The sequence below is a fragment of the Polyodon spathula genome, chromosome 4, assembly GCF_017654505.1.
Source record: "Polyodon spathula isolate WHYD16114869_AA chromosome 4, ASM1765450v1, whole genome shotgun sequence".
NCBI lineage: Eukaryota > Metazoa > Chordata > Actinopteri > Acipenseriformes > Polyodontidae > Polyodon > Polyodon spathula.
Genome location: NC_054537.1, coordinates 67113624 through 67131142, shown reverse-complemented (window position 1 = coordinate 67131142; position 17519 = coordinate 67113624). Strand labels below are relative to the sequence as shown.

Sequence of the window (17519 nt, the reverse complement as noted above, 5' to 3'; positions counted from 1 at the left end):
AGTCAACAAAAACTCCTAGGTCTTTTTCATAGATTCCTTCTCCAATTTCAATATCTCCCATATGATATTTATAATGTACATTTTTATTTCCTGCGTGCAGTACCTTACACTTTTCTCTATTAAATGTCATTTGCCATGTGTCTGCCCAGTTCTGAATCTTGTCTAGATCATTTTGAATGACCTTTGCTGCTGCAACAATGTTTGCCACTCCTCCTACTTTTGTGTCGTCTGCAAATTTAACAAGTTTGCTTACTATACCAGAATCTAAATCATTAATGTAGATTAGGAATAGCAGAGGACCTAATACTGATCCCTGTGGTACACCGCTGGTTACCACACTCCATTCTGAGGTTTTTCCTCTAATCAGTACTTTCTGTTTTCTACATGTTAACCACTCCCTAATCCATGTACATGTGTTTCCTTGAATCCCAACTGCGTTCAGTTTGAGAATTAATCTTTTGGGCGGGACTTTGTCAAAAGCTTTCTGGAAATCTAAATAAACCATGTCATATGCTTTGCAATTATCCATTATCGATGTTGCATCCTCAAAAAAATCAAGCAAGTTAGTTAGGCACGATCTCCCTTTCCTAAAACCATGTTGACTGTCTCCCAGTACCCTGTTACCATATAGGTAATTTTCCATTTTGGATCTTATTATAGTTTCCATAAGTTTGCATATAATAGAAGTCAGGCTTACTGGTCTGTAGTTACCTGGTTCAGTTTTGTTTCCCTTTTTGTGGATCGGTATTACGTTTGCAATTTTCCAGTCTGTCGGTACCACCCCTGTGTCAAGAGACTGCTGCATGATCTTGGTTAGCGGTTTGTAAATTACTTCTTTCATTTCTTTGAGTACTACTGGGAGGATCTCATCCGGCCCAGGGGATTTGTTTATTTTAAGAGCTCCTAGTCCCTTTAACACTTCTGCCTCAGTTATGCTAAAGTTATTTAAAACTGGACAGGAACTGGATGACATGTGGGGCATGTTGTCAGGTATCTATCTATTAACTGATACTGAAATGCAAATAAAAATTCTCCCTTACAAATTTGAGTTTGGATGAGGAATTATTAGGCATGGTTGGATTTACATTATGTTAAACATTTTCCTTTGCACAAACACATCACTGGTAACCTGATGACATATGTGCTTATTTGCTTCTTTTTTAAGCCCTACCGACAATGTAATGAATATTCACTTCTGCTTTTAAGGTATTTTTTACTTAGTGTCAAACAGATGACAATTCCTGAGGAAGAACGAGCCCATTCTGTGTTATCCAGGAAACCCTTGGGAAATATTTCATTGCTACAGCATTCAAAATTTGACAGTGAGTTAATAACATTAAGCCTGTCTACCAGCCCTTCGACACTCTCTGTAATATTATCTGTCATCACATTAAGCATCATCTTTGTTTAGCACAATTCTGTATCAAAAGTGTAACCAGTGATTGCATTGTATCATATTAGATTGTGTTTTGCAGTCGGTTCTTTTCATTTTATAATCTCTTGCACCCATTACAACAAATATTAAATAGTAATTCATTAAAGTTACAATATATACCAAATGTAGTTGGACATATGTGGAAAGGGTGGCTGAAGGGGACGTCAGACCAGGAAAAGCCGAGACACAGTACTGTGGTTGAATGTGCTGGTGCACAGATTTATTAAACAAACAAAAAGGTTGAACAACAAAAAAAACACTAAGACAAAAGGAAAAGGCACGAGGGCCAAAAGAAACAGGTAAATAAAGCAACAAGTAGCATGTAGGTGTAAAGCCAGCATGGGTAACAATTGATATTTTAATTCTATTTCCAGATCTCTTTCATTACACCTCTGAAAACACCAACCCAAATGCGAGAACCATGACTCTTTTAAGCAGCTGTGCCAGGACTTGATCGCTAGTCATTCAGTCTGGCCCCGGCAGTAATTGTGAGTTCTCCGTGCCCACATACTGTAACCATAACCAAACTATAGAAAATAACCCAAAATAAACCCAGAGGCAGGGGTTACTCTGTCATATATCTCCCCCCTTGTGACCTCATGCTCTCCATCCCTTAAAATCCCAAAAGTCCAAGTGTGGGACATAATTCTGGGCCAGGAACTGAGGCCTCAATGGGCCCAAAGGCAGGAATGTTGTAAGTGGAAATGCAGACAGAGTCTGACTCCTGCAGCCAGGGCAATCCTGGCAGTGGAAATGCTGCCATTGGGGACCGGTGTGACTCTCCCTCAGTTGCTGGAAACTGGTGCGGCTCACCCCTGTGCTCTGGCGTGGACGTACCAACTGCTTGTAAAGCTAGAATAAGCACGGCCCCATCTCTGCAGCCAGGTAGTTGTACACCATGGCAGCGATGTCTTGGAGGGATGCTGGGTGATGCTGTTGTTCTCAGTCTTCCCACTGCTTTCCATCTCTGACCCATAGTAGGTCGATCGCCGAGAGGTCCCACTCGGTTCAGCAGCCAGGCACATATCTCCTTCAAGAGCATTAGATGCTTGTGCTCCCCCCTCATGGCACTGGATGCTCGGATTCCTCCCTTGTGGGCACTGGACACTCAGGCTCCCCCCCCCCCCCCCACCCCCCCCCCCCCCCCCCCCTTTTAGGCAGGTGTTCTGGTCCTTCTGTGGCGATGGTACAGCCTTCAGACGGAGCTACTCTGTTGTCTCCACCTCACCTTGATGGAAGACCTGCAGGAAAAGAGGGTCTTCATAGGGGCACACATCCGAGAGGTGCCCCTGCTCCAGGCAGGTTATCTCTGTGTTTTGAACCTTGTGCAGTTGTGCTGAATTAATATTAAATGTGTTCATGATTCATGGGACACCCTATATAATATCCATATAAACAGAAGGTTTACGTACAGGCTAATAATTTATTTTTCAGAATACTCAATATTCCCATTAAGTACTAATAAGTATATCATATTTGTAATAATATCAGTAGTATTCCGAAAAAGACGCGGGATTATTACACTACAGGGTTACACACACTATATAATTTACAAAGTATAATTGTACAGTTGACTGTATATATTATGTATTTGGATTATTTATAAAACATTACCCGTTTATATAAAAAAAAAAAGTTAAACTACACAGTGTCCTGCACCAAGAACCTCGTTAAGTTTCTCATGTTATGAGAAGATACAACAGTAAACTGGATGATTATTTACCTGAAAATTCAGGACCGTTGTCTCTTCTTATTTTCTGCACCCATTTTCCTTATCTTTCCTTCTTTGACAAAGCAATGGAAAGTCTTTTTTTTTTTTCTTGGGATCATATCGAGAATCGGACACACAGCAATGCAACGCCATGGAGATTACAACTCCACTACAGTATTCATTTATAAAGATTTGCCCAAGTTTGCATTGATCTGCAGTTAAATGAAAAAAAGAGACTTGCTGTCAGACAACACAGTGAAAAAATCCATCAGAATCGTGAGAGTTTGCAAAGACTAATTCATGTTGTATCTCATCTCGGAGAACAACAGCTGGTATTTCGTGGGCACGACAAATCAGATGACTCCCTGAATTGTAGAAATTACGTCGAAATCTTAGAGCTAATCAGTGAGTTTGATCCTTTACTGAAGCAGCATTTGGAAACCTTGACTGTTTTTTCTGAGACATCGAACAAGATTTATAATGGCCTAACTGAAGCAGCAAGTAATATTCAACTTAATGACATTGTGAAAAAAAATTGAGGAGACACCATTTGTTGCTGTTCTACTTGATGAAACCTCAAATATAGACAATAAGTCTCAGCTTTCAACTTTACTGCTTTATGTAACCAAGGACAATGATGTTGTGGGATGCTTCGTTGGTTTTACTGATGTTAGTGACAGTCAGACTGCAGCTGCCCTTTTCCTGCAGTAATGGCAGGCGAAGTAAGTGGACTTCAGAAACATGTGCATGAAAAGTTCCCTTGTACACTTTTTGTTCACTGCTATACACTTGTTACTCAGTTTTGCAGCAAACAATATTAGTGAATGCAGGATATATTTTTTTTTTAATTCTGAGAGAATAGCTGTGTTTTTGTCTCCATCTACAAAGTGGTCTGCTTCTTCACAACATAGTTAAACGAAAACTGCCTTCTGTTTGTACTACTAGGTGAAATTTTCTTGTACGAAATGTTAAGCAGAGGAAATGAGCTCTGATCAAACTCTTTGAAAGTGTGGTGTAAAGTCTGGCAGACTGGGACGCTGCATCCTATTCCTCAGCCAGGAGCTTTCTGACCATACTTGACCATGTTTCTCCTCTGCCTCTACAGTGACATATTCAAAATGACAATAGTCTTGTTCAATGTGCTTCAAACTAAGATGTACACTATCAGGTTTTTTATTCAGCAGATTTGTAAGACATCTGACTGAAAGCGACAAACATTTAACGAGTTTTGGAAAGAGGTGTCATAACTGAGTATACATGAACCAAGGCAAAAAAGAGCCAGACAAGACATTTCAGATGACCAAACAAGACATAAATGTCTTTTGGGGTTTGTGGAAGGATGGTGGGTAATTCACTGACACAGGAGACAGACAGGTGAATTTGGCAACACCGCACAGGTGCCCAGTTTTATTTCAGGGTGCTGTTTTATCTTTAGTCCCGCAGATGGCGCTGTGGGTCCGTGGTCTGATTTACCAACGATGGTAAACAGAACCATGGGCATACCAAGCGATGGTACACAATACCGGCGCCCTTGCAAGTGCTTCAAAACAATAATTCAAAACAGAAGGTGCAAAGAAACAGGGAAAATAAAACAGTAACAAAAACTACAAAGAAAAGGTGCTGCATTTTGCAGCGATATCCCGGTTGCCGCTGCCGTGCGACCCAGATCACCGTCCTACACTGTCGGCTCACTAGCCTGCTCAGATATACTAATCAGGGGTCTGCCCAAGGGTTCCCCGACCTCAATGTCTTGCTCTGAACCTCTGTTTCTTTCTCTCCCACTGGTTCTCGGTCGTTGACCAGCGCTTCCGCACTCTCGGCGCGTTTAACAGGGCAGATCTGAGGAAACAACAGAGCATTAATTTATAGGGCTAACAATCTCCCAAGACGTGCCTCTCAGCCATTCAGAGAGGGGGAAAGTCCACACACCCACTTTCCCACCTCCCCGTGTCACTGCCATGACTCACAAGCGGTTGTTGGATGACTGCCACCCTCTTCCTGCAGCCCGTGAACACGTCAGCAAAGTCAGCACAGATCTCTCCCTGTTACAGGGTTTTTTTTTTACATCATTGACAACATCAGTGAACCACTGTCAATAAGATTGGAAAGTGTAGAGAAACTTGAGTTTGTCCAGTTGCCGAATCCAAAACAAATTCACGGAGTTCCAGACACATTTTCCAGTTGATGCAATGAAAGCTGTGGAAGCACCCTATCTGAATGTTTTTGGCAGTAGTCAGTTTCATGCTGAACTGTGGGCTGTGTATAACTCAGATCACCTGCGAGGGAAAGGTGTGTTTGACTTGTAGGAAACCATGCATATGCTGCACTTACAAACTTGCTTTTCTGAGGTCAACAAGTTGGCAGCATTCATTCTAACTATTCCCTAACTACCACTAGGTGACATTTTCACTTGAGGCTTGTACAAACTGTTAAGCAGAGCAAAGCTCTAATAGAACTTTTTGAAAGTGTGGTGGAAAATCCAGCAGACTGGAACGTCCAAGGTGGAAAGATCTTTTTCAACTTTAAAGCAGAAAAAGACATTCACACGGAACACCCAGGCTGGTGAACGCCTGTCCACCTTGAAACTATACAATTGAAAATGAGCTGCTTAGGAATCTGTGCTGAGTACTGGATTTCTACAGTTTAGACAGATGAATGGAATTTCAATTTCAGTAGAAAATTAAGGTTAGAAAATATTTTTATGTCATGTAAAAAGTTGTTGCATACGTTGCTAAACAAGTCATGGAACGCCACTGGTTATATTATTGATTACTATCAGGGCTGAAAAAAACGGCAAGTTTAGAGAAAGGAATGCATGCATGTCGCATCATCAATCATAATGTATGGTTTCACAAGAACTACATTCCTATCTTCAGAGAAATGGTTAACTGTTAAGGATGCATGGTTTGGTTTAACAGGATGTTCTATGATTTACAGCTAACTGCAGCTTTGCTGCCAGCTGAGTAGAAATACAAACAGTAAACTGAATAGTTTGCATGTGCTTAATATTAACAAGGAATGCTTCTCTTTCACTGAACACCAGTGGTGTGTGTGTGTGTGTGTGTGTGTGTGTGTGTGTGTGTGTGTGTGTGCATGTGTGCATGCTCATGTGCTGTTAATTTCCTCTGTCTGTCTGGTTTTTATTTTCCATTATTCTGAATATAGGTTATTCTGTCTTGTTCAATTACTGACAAAAAATGGAGGACCTTTAAAATCCTAGCATTACCATTTATTGAATTGAGAGAAATTACCATCAAAGGTAATGAGATGTTTGGAAAGGGCAGGTAAGGGCGAGAGAGAGAGTGAGAGCAAACATTACACTGCAGGGGCATGAACAATAATGCTGCATTATAGTTTATAGTTCTGTGTACACATTAGAAGATAATTAACAAGATAATTGAAGTCATGAGTTTCAAGTTCTAGCTTACCTCTAACTGGTACACAGACTTGTTATTAATTATCAGGTTGGGACCCTTGATAAATGAAATTCTACTTTTATGTTCTGATGGGCTTGCTTTATTGGTATGGGCTTCTGATGTCAGGAGGAGTAGCACAGTCCAGGGCAATAAACTGTTCCTGTGTTTCAACTGAATCTTATTGATTGAAAATGGCTCCAGTACTCCAAATGTAGACAAACTCAACAGCATGTCCAATGCTTCTTTGAATCTGTCTTTTCTCGCATTGCTCCTGGAATCTTTTCCATTTGAGCAAAACCATTTTACAAATGTACTATACAGGATCCTCCTGGAATAAATTCAGTTTAAATATTTCTTTAAATTAATCTGATATTAATATATAACATATATAATTTACACTAAACAAAAATATGAATGCAACATGTAAAGTGTTGGTCCCATGTTTCGTGAGCTGAAATAAAAGGTCCCAGAAATTTTCCATACACACAAAAAGCTGATTTTGCTCAGATTTTGTGCACAATTTTTTTTACATCCCTGTTAGTGAGCATTTCTCCTTTGCCAAGATAATCCATCCACCTGACAGGTGTGGCATATCAACAAGTTGATTAAACAGCATGATCATTACACAGGTGCACCTTGTGCTGGGGACAATAAAAGGCCAGTAAAATGTGCAGTTTTGTCACACAACAAAATGCCACAGATGTCTCAAGTTTTGAGGGAGCATGCAATTGGCATGCTAACTGCAGGGATGTCCACCAGAGCTGTTGCCAGAGAATTGAATGTTCATTTCTCTTCCACAAGACGCCTCCAACGTCATTTTAGAGAATTTGGCAGTACGTCCAACTGGCCTCACAACCGCAGACCACGTGTAACCACGCCAACCCAGGACCTCCACATCTGGCATCTTCACCTGTGGGATCGTTTGAGACCAGCCACTCGGACAGCTGATGAAACTGTGGGTTTGCACATCCGAAGAATTTCTGCACAAACTGTCAGAAACTGTCTCAGGGAAGCTCATCTGCGTGCTCGTCGTCCTCACCAGGGTCTTGACCTGACTGCAGTTCGGCGTCGTAACCAACTTCAGTGGGCAAATGCTCACTTTTGATGGCCACTGGCACGCTGGAGAAGTTTACTCTTCACGGATGAATCCCGGTTTCAACTGTAATTGGCAGATAGCAGACAACGTGTATGGCGTCGTGTGGGCGAGCGGTTTGCTGATGTCAACGTTGTGAACAGAGTGCCCCATGGTAGCGGTGAGGTTATGGTATGGGCAGGCATAAGCTACACACAATGAACACAATTGCATTTTATCGATGGCAATTTGAATGCACAGGGATACCGTGATAAAATCCTGAGGCCCATTGTCGTGCCATTCATCCGCGCCATCACCTCATGTTTCAGTATGATAATGCATGGCCCCATGTCACAAGATTCTGTACATAATTCCTGGAAGCTGTAAATGTTCCAGTTCTTCCATGCCTGCATACTCACCAGACATGTCACCCATTGAGCATTGAAGCACAGCCATTGAAGAGGAGTGGGACAACATTCCACAGGCCACAATCAACAGCCTGATCAACTCTATGTGAAGGAGATGTGTCGTGCTACATGAGGCAAATGGTGGTCACACCAGATACTGACTGGTTTTCTGATCCACACCCCTACCTTTTTTTTTAAGGTATCTGTGACCAACAGATGCACATCTGTATTCCCAGTCATGTGAAATCCATAGATTAGGGCCTAATGAATTTATTTCAATTGACTGATTTCCTTATATGAACTGTAACTCAGGAAAATCTTTGAAATTGTTACATGTTGCGTTTAGATTTTTGTTCAGTGTTATATACTGTTAGCTATGGTTTCCTATTCTCTAAACTTTATGCCAATAAAATTATAAATATTTCACTTTTTTCAGCCCTGATAGTAATTAATAATATAACCAGGGGCATTCCATGACTTCTTTCTCCCGGTACTCCGGTTTCTTCCCAGTCCAAAGGCTTGCTGTTCAGGTTGATTGGTCACTCTAAATTGCCGTGTGTGGTGCCCTGCAACGGACTGGCGTCCCATCCAGGGTGTAGTCCCGCCTTGTGCCCTGTGTCTGCCAGGTTAGGGTCCAGCTCACTGTAACCCTGTAAAGGATTAAGTAGTTAATGATAATGGATTTATTATTATTATTATTATTATTATTATTATTATTATTATTATTATTATTATTATTATTATTATTATTGACAAGTAAAATATACAATTATTAAAATAATTAATTTCAATAAAATGTGATTAATATATGGTTATAATAATAATAATAATAATAATAATAATAATAATAATAATAATGTGGTAGTACCTTGAAAAGTTATATTCTCAACAATAGCATGCATATTTGTTACTGTGCCTTTTTATTGCAATCCAGAGTTTGAAAGACACAATGACAAGTGTCAGGACGCAATTGAACCTCAATCGATATTCCTTGTGCAGTAGAAAGCCATAAATGTTCGCTTATATCCAAATCGTAGCTCATGGAGCTTGTTTTCTTTCAGACTGAGATGCAGCAATTTGCTTTAAAAACTAAAACAATAACCTGCAGCTTGATCTCTAATTGCCTGTGCATGTCACCTGTTTAACTCTCCCTAGCTACAAAATGTGTGGTGAGGTGTACTGCAACCTGCAACAAGCCTCCTTATAGTATTTCACCTAAAGTGCATGTCAAGTAGTGCTTTCCCAAAAAGGTGGTCTTCTATATCAAACTCTAAAAAAATGAATCCATTTACAGTTAAATATCTTGATTTGTCGATGGGAATCCTTGTCTGACTTTTGAAAATTGCCAGTGCCTTGGTCCCTATAGTGATAAAGAAACCAAAACAGGTCAACAAAAGACTAAAGACCGGCATTATTATTATAATAACATGGCCACATTGGAGGGGCAGGTTGTTTCTGATATTGTTCTTGTTTATTACGGTGGATTGATGTAGTGAGGGAGGGGTGGTGTTATAGCTTCCAGATGCTAAGTGTGTGTGTGTGGGGGGAGCAAGTGATTTGAGAGAGAGAAAGAGAGAGAGAGAGAGAGAGAGAGCGAAGAGAGAGGGGGGGGGGGGGAGTGTGTATGTGCCTGGCTTATATTTGTACTGTGGCACCTCTGAATCTTTTAACAGACCATTCCAGTGCCCCCCAAAGGAACTGCTGAGCACCCAAAAAGGTTTTTCCATTTCTTAGGAATCTAACAACCATCAACTGGAAAATACTGGTGAACAACTGATTTTACTAAACAAAGGCTTTATTAAGCAACTTTCAGTGCAGACTTTGCAGTGCTTGGAGGCAAGTTCAGAAGTTCCTAGGGTCTGTTAAGTATGGTTTAAATTATACACTTTAGATATACGGTATTACATTGAACTTCAACAAGGACAAACCAATCCTTACTGGAAATCCTAGAAAACTGTTTGAAGAAGAACAGATTCCCTTCACATCTAAGGTAAGAAACATATATATATATATATATATATATATATATATATATATATATATATATATATATATATATATATATATATATGTAAAAACAAACTCTAATGTAAATGATTAATACCATTCTAAAAAATTTTTTAAAAAAAGGCAAACAAGTTGTTAGAAATTAATATATTGCAAATGTATCCATTTATAACATTTCATTATGTTGTTTGTGTTTCCACACTGTTAGATATTTAACAAACTACATTCACAATTTTTTAAATCAAATAAATAATGTTATATGTACGTGTCTATATTTATTAATATCTATATTTAATACAAGGAATCCTATAATTTTCTTAGAACTTTTTTCCCCAACAGTGATAGATAATGAATATGCAATAATAACAAGGGTTATTCAAACACTGCATTCTATAGCAATATAAACCATAAATGTACAACTGTGAAAGGTTACACATTTAGTTTTTTTATAGATTTTTTTAATTATTATTTTTCGTTCCAGAGGTTTGAGAGAGTTTTCAGTCCATTTTTTGTCACTATTATGTTTAGATGTAGATCTATTCTCCAATTGATTTCACTATTTTTAAAATTTTATTTTGAAATTAATATTAAAATAATTAATGAATGGCTTGAAAGGTCTTGGTCCCTATCCGGGATAGGCATATCGGCCTTTTAAAAGTTTTCATATTTGCACAAGAAACGTGTCATGATCCCAATACTTTACTACAATTTTTTATTTTTGATATTTTTTGATATATATATATATTATATATATATAATATATATTTATATAAGATGCTATATATATATATATATATATATACACACACCATTATTATGATTCTCCATCATATCATTTTGAATTAAGTTCATTGGTCGACAGCACACAACGAAACACGTACAGGATGCATTTTTTACCATTCATGGCTATATTGAGAGTAAAATTCACTACAGAAGGATGCTAAGTTTTTGCACTACTGCATGAGTCGGTAGGTAAAACTGAATCTTGCCATGGAGGGATTATTTTGTTCAATTCTAGGTTAAAGGTGTGACTGTGTGTGCTGTCAGGACTGTGAATCTTCTCTCAGGGTGCTAAGATATCCCCATGATCAAAGGCAGACTACCAGTTGGACAGATGTCTTCAGTGGTTGCTCCAGCCAGGCAGTCAAACGACATGGGTCCCAAAGAGGTGGAGCTGATTCTGGTGAAGGAGCAGAATGGGGTCCAGTTTACCAATTCCACCCTGATCAACCCAACTCAGACTACCACTGGCACAGAGGAGAGAGAGACCTGGGCAAAGAAGATTGATTTCCTCCTCTCTGTGATCGGATTCGCAGTGGACCTGGCAAATGTCTGGAGGTTCCCGTATCTGTGCTACAAAAATGGAGGAGGTAAGGCTAAGTCTAACCCAGCCTTATCTGTTTGTGCAGGTGGGGGAGTAAACACAGCAAAATGGATGGCGCTCTTGTTGACGAGAGATGTTATAGTGCTGTAGCTTCCCCTGCAGAGCTGAAAGCCACTTGTAAGGGGCATTCAACATTAATCAATTGTAATCTCTGACTTAAACACCTGTTAAACATTGTTTACTACTTTTTCCAAATACCCTGTTCTGCAGGATTTATTTTTAAAGGACTCCTTATTGTATTTATTTTTATTGAAAGGACAGGTAAAAAGGAAATTGTTTTGTGCATATCTGCAGGACTCGAATGGTTCCTTAAAAGAATTTTGCTGTTGTACTGGGGCAGATTTAATGGACAAAGCTTGTTCAGTAAACAGAGCAATGATCATTAAAAACTTCAAGAGTTTTCTTAAGAATGGTTTATGTGACCATATAGAACAAATAAATACTGACTAAGCCCACCATCTATTTCTTTCATCTTAGGCATCTCTCCTTTTTTAACATTAATACTTCTGTTAAAACAGTTTTATATTTATTAACTAATCACTAGCAATCATTCTCCTAAAATTGTAAGTCTTTCTTTGCCGCCTTAATTTACAAAAAAAGAAAACTACACCAATTGGCTTGTATTGAGTCGTTTTTTGGGAGGGAGTAGAGAAATAAATGTATAAATAAAAATACAGTAGTGTAAACAAATATGTATTTTATATCTATGTATTAATATGCAAGTCACTTTATCATGTGCCCATCCTTCAGATGAGACATAAAACTGAGGTCCTATTGTGCGTGCGTGTGTGTGTGTGTGTGTGTGTGTGTGTGTGTGTGTGTGTGCGTGCGTGTGTCTATTTCCCAACCTGCTAGAAGTTGTACAGCATTTGTTTTCTTAGAATAAAAAACTGTAGGAAATACAAACCTTCAAATGCTATCCAAAGAATGAGTAGATATTGTATAAAGTGATAGGACCAAAAAAATTACAGAACATAGCCCAAATGTTTACTACAGAGTTAAAAAATACGAAGCATCGTAAATCCTGCTATTATCATGGAATGTTATATAAGTTACTATTCATCATATTTCATTGTACGGCTAGTTCTTTAAAATAAAAAAAGAGCTGACAAGTAGCCTTCTTTTTCTGAGTAAATTGTATTTAACCTTTCTTTCCCTCCACAAAAACAACAATCCTGTAACAAAGAATGTAGGTCCCTATTCAATTAACGAGATTTACCAGAATGTTTAACTTACTTCACCATCTCATGTTTTCAATAGCGCTTTTCATGAGGAAAATAGTTCTTACCAATTAGGTGCTTCAAGTGGTGTTTAAAATTTGAAATTGACAGCATGTTCCTCGATGTTAGCTTGAGTGAAAGTATAAAATCTATCCATGAAAAAAGAAATGTTTTCATTTAATTTCATTGGAATATGAATAAACTATACATTTTTTATATTTTATTAACTATGTACTATTAACTGTGTACTATTTTATTTAAATAAAGAAAATATGGTACAATTCCCTAAATACTACATTGTGAAATGCCTTAGTTGATTTTCCCTGGCTCCCCATCTACTGAATAAAGCTATTAGGAAGGTTTGTTGTCTGCAGCTCGAGACCAGAGGGGTTATTATCTTAATTCGAACAATGGTGAAGAGGGATAGCAGTTGAACCAATTTGAACAGAAAGTGGCATGCATCAGGTGTTCATTATTTTCACTTCAGCAATCGACAATAGAGGTTCCACAAAATAATACACTTGCATTTTACATATAATCACGACATATGAATGAATGAATACATAAATATTTATGTCCATAAAGAAATTAATACATTGTTTTACTACTTCTACTAGTAGTCGTAGTAGTGATTATCTAACAAGACTACAAATTTATCTTAATGTGACACCTTTTGGAAATGTCAGGTTTAAATTTAAAATTATATCAATAATTATAAAATACTGTAATTCCTTTTTATTTCTTTTTTTTTTTAAATAAAATGGCTGGGTACTTGAGCTTTCATGTCATGTTCAGTGATTTTAGTAAGCTCAGTTGCTGGCTACAAGTTGCAGAGGTAATAGCCCAAGAAAATGTCATCACTCAAAGTGAAGTCTTCTCTCAGGCAAGATTGATTTAACAGAGGATAAATGGAAGACAACTGAAATGACCAGTCTAAAAAATGTTGAGTGACATTATTTTATTATTTTTTAAACAAAAAGTTGTTAATATTAGGCATAGTTCAATAAATACAAATTGTGAAAGTCTTTAAAATGTATTTGATTAATTTCTCACCTATTTAAAGAATAAGTAGAATATTTGTAGCTGAAAGAAATCAATTCCTATGCATTATTACCTTTATTGAATTGAACCCCAAGCTTCTATTTAACTGTAATGGTATAAAATTGAATCCAAACTGGACCGTGCCTGTCATGACCTATTTCTGTTTCTCCAATTTACTTCATAAGCAAAAGGATTGTTCATTGGATCATTGGTTTCCCACAATGGGAGTGTTTCCATGCAGCTTAGAAAGGAAAGTCATCACTCTCTCTCCACAGTCATTATTTATGTGACATAGCATGCACATACCACGCACGTTCCATGCTCTGTATGAAGTGCACATCTAAAACATTGTACGACTTTAAAGGATGGGTAAATCTCCTTCTCACACTAAAAAGACATAACATTGACCATAAACTCAGTTCTTCTGTCATCGAAACATGTCCAGAAGTCTTACATTATTCTTACAACACTTGTGTTTGTGACACAACCTTTTGCAACTTTCTGCTATAGCTGATGGCTATACCAAGGAATCTTTTATTGGCAAGCTTCTTTGACCAAATAGGAAAAAATAAGCATACGGTACAAGGGGTTTCATATTTTTCTTTTTTTTTTTTACCTGACACCATTTATTGAACATTTCAGATTATTGACATTTGACTCAAAAAAAGAGCTTAATAGTTAAGTTGTTTGATGAGCAATGTTATATAAAATATTGAAGCTAGTACAAAATAAAAAAATACGACAAGATAAATAAATAGCGAAGCCCTTTACACTTACTTTTGTTATCTTTGTGATTGCCCATTTATTATCACGATTTTTTTTGAGAAATAACCTCTCTTAATATCACCTCACAAACCAGCTTATTGTCATATTTTGTGCAGCCTGTCAATTGCTGCATGGCTGGGTTTTACTAAGTAACCACAGGTTAGAATTAATTTCTAACGCAATTAACAACTAATAATCATCATGGCTGAGAAACTGACAATTTGTGCAGCCTGTCAAATGCTGCATGGGCGGTCTTAACAGGATACAGTTCAGTTACAAAACACCAACGTCACCAATTTTTTCTTTTTTAACATATTCACAAAAAAACACCAAGTGTAATGCTTAATTGATATTTCTCATCAGTTGCCAATTCATGCCTTTTTTAGATAATGACACAAACTGTTTCGTTCCAGTTAATCATACAAAACGTATTTGTCCTGTAGTAAACTAAATGCATTTGTTTAAATGTAAAGTATTAAATCACTGCTCTTTAATTCACCATTAGTTTGCATTCTTTTTTTCTCGCACTCGTAATGTGCTGTCATAGGTAAACGTGAAACCTGGTTTATATCATGAATTATGCCTGCATGGCAATCATGATATAAAGCAGGTTCATCTGTGTGTGTGTGTGTGTGTGTGTGTGTGTGTGTGTGTGTGTGTGTTATACATATATACATAGTGTCACTGGGGGATTCGGATTTGGTATGTGTTATTATTATTATTATTATTATTATTATTATTATTATTATTATTACAACAATAATATGTAGTGAGAAATGCGGCAAGTAGGGCAGCCTGATTTACTACCAATATTTTCAAAATGTACTATACTAAATATTTTGACTGGATCATTTTTATATCATTAAGATAATGGGCTGTTATTTTAGACTATATGGTTCCGTAAATGACTGCGATTTGCTGAAGCTACGGTTCACCCTAGTCTGTCACTTTGGATAAAAGATTTACTGATTAGACTAATAATACTATTATAATATTATTATTATTATTATTATTATTATTATTATTATTATTATTATTATTATTAATAATAATAATAATAATATATTCACGAGGCAGGAGCCAGGCCTGCGTAAAGGGGCTACTAGAATAAAAACAAAGTGCTCAAGGTATCCCCTTGACTACTCAGAGAACCACCCTTGCTGAGGTGAGGCCGAATCGATCGACCTCGAAGACCAGTAAGTGATGGATTTCCCTAAGGGGAACTAAGGAAGGATAGAGGAAGAACTCAGATCTCCCTGGCTTACTGAGTCATCTAGTTGAGAGAGGTTAGACTCTGCTGACACTCCAGGGCTGCATGGAGAGCATTGCAATCTATGCAGGGATAATGCATAAGAGCCACCTTCGATAAGTTGAGTCAAATGACTAGCTCGAAAGTTGGGATCAAGCTTTGCTCTCTGAAGGGGGAGACTGGCACAGGTACAAATTAATAAATGTAAGCAGGAGAATGGAAAACAAAATATAATTATATTTTTTTGGCCAGGGGTCCCCTCTGGGCAGTGGTAACCTCCTCTCAGAGGGTGAGGTGATGAAGTTGGCTTCTAGGGTTGGGAAGTGAGCTTCACTTGCCCCCAAAAGAGGACCCCTGGCTCCCCGCAACTGCTAATCTAGCCACTCGGCAAAGAGAAAAAACCCTGCCTTTTTGTGGGAGGAAACCTCTGGTGGTACAGGTGGAGAGGTGGCCCCCACTCTAGGCATACTAGCAATACTTTGTTTAATGGAATAATATCAACGAGAGAAGAGCAAATGAAAGATTCCACCACTGCAAAAAACAGAAAATGAAAGCACAAATTCTCTAAGAGTGAGTTTTTTACACAGCCGAGAATCTCAGAGATTTTGAAGTAACAGACAGATCTCCACAGTCAACTACACTGTGATCAAGAAATTCTGAGATTGCAATAAGAATAGAGACCAAATTAACATATTTATCTTTGATAATATTGCATCTCAGTTGAGGAGAGTGAAAGTGGCGATGCACAACTGAAGCAGAGGAGGTTCCTAAACCAGAGGCGGTCATTAGAGTGAAGATTGGCAACTCTAGAGTAGGTGTGGGCATGGCTGAAACAGTGGGATGGACAAACACTGTTGTTGTTGCCACTGATGAGGAAGTAATGGCTGCTGTTTCCAAGCGAGGGATCCTGCTGTTTAGCACATCCAGGCGATTAGGTACTGTAGAAACTGGGGTGGAAAGAGGGTGAATGAGTTGCTTGATATTGTTAAAAATCTGATAAAGCAAATCGGAGAAAGGATCAGATGAAATTGAAAACTGAGGCGTTGTAGTCGCTGAAATGCAAAAGCTTGCAATGAAGCAGGGGTGGCGCGTGAACAGACTAATTTGGATCTCTGCTGAGTCTTTTGAGGAGGAAAAACAGGCTTGGCAGATATGGAATTGTAATATGAAACAAATAAAGCAGCCTGGTTGCTCCTTGCTTCAATGGGCAATCCTTTTTTCAAAAGACCTTTCACGAGTTTCTCAATGGGTCAATCTTTGTAAAAAAGTTGCTCTGGAGAATCACCCTGAGGTCTAATGTGTTTAAAGCGGCGAAGAGGAATGGCAGTGGGCACAGATGTATAAGCAGAGGTTGAAGCAACAGCATTGTAAAATGGAGGAGAAGCAGGACGGGCGGATTTCTTTGAAAGTTTTTCGGGTGGATTATTTGTTGAAGGAAGACAGCCAGGAGAGAAAAATTCTTCATCTGAGTCAGATGAAAATGAAAGCTGCCTCGGTGAGTAATCACTTTTAAACCAATTGAAAACGAGGTTTGTTTTAAGATTGGATCTGCAAGTCTACGTGGTAAACACAAACTGAAAAGCAAGACGAGAATTAGGGTGAATGACAGGTAATTAAAGGTTGACTGACAGATATTTTCGTGGGATGACACAGGGGAGGGGTCCCGGCTCCAGCCCCCTGAAATACACAAAAGGTTCTACTAATGGGTTTATAATAAATATATATGCAGTCAAAAAATGTTTAGCACATAAAACAAGGATAGTACATGGCGCATTATTATGGAATGTTGTTTTTTTATTAATATTTGTGAAA

The 17519-nt window shown here is 38.1% G+C and overlaps 1 protein-coding gene across 3 annotated transcripts in view; it reads left to right on the top strand.

The window, feature by feature from the left end:
• The first annotated feature begins 9707 nt into the window (after positions 1-9707).
• Positions 9708-17519, top strand: part of LOC121314774 (sodium-dependent dopamine transporter-like) — a 34290-nt gene continuing 26478 nt past the window's right edge. The window contains exons 1-2 of one of the 3 annotated variants that reach the window (XM_041248440.1): positions 9708-10031; positions 11116-11418. In XM_041248440.1, the coding sequence (XP_041104374.1) occupies positions 11133-11418 (286 nt within the window). In that variant the 5' untranslated portion in view covers positions 9708-10031; positions 11116-11132. The remainder of the gene's footprint in view (positions 10032-11115; positions 11419-17519) is intronic. The other 2 variants (XM_041248442.1, XM_041248441.1) reach the window with 2 other exon arrangements.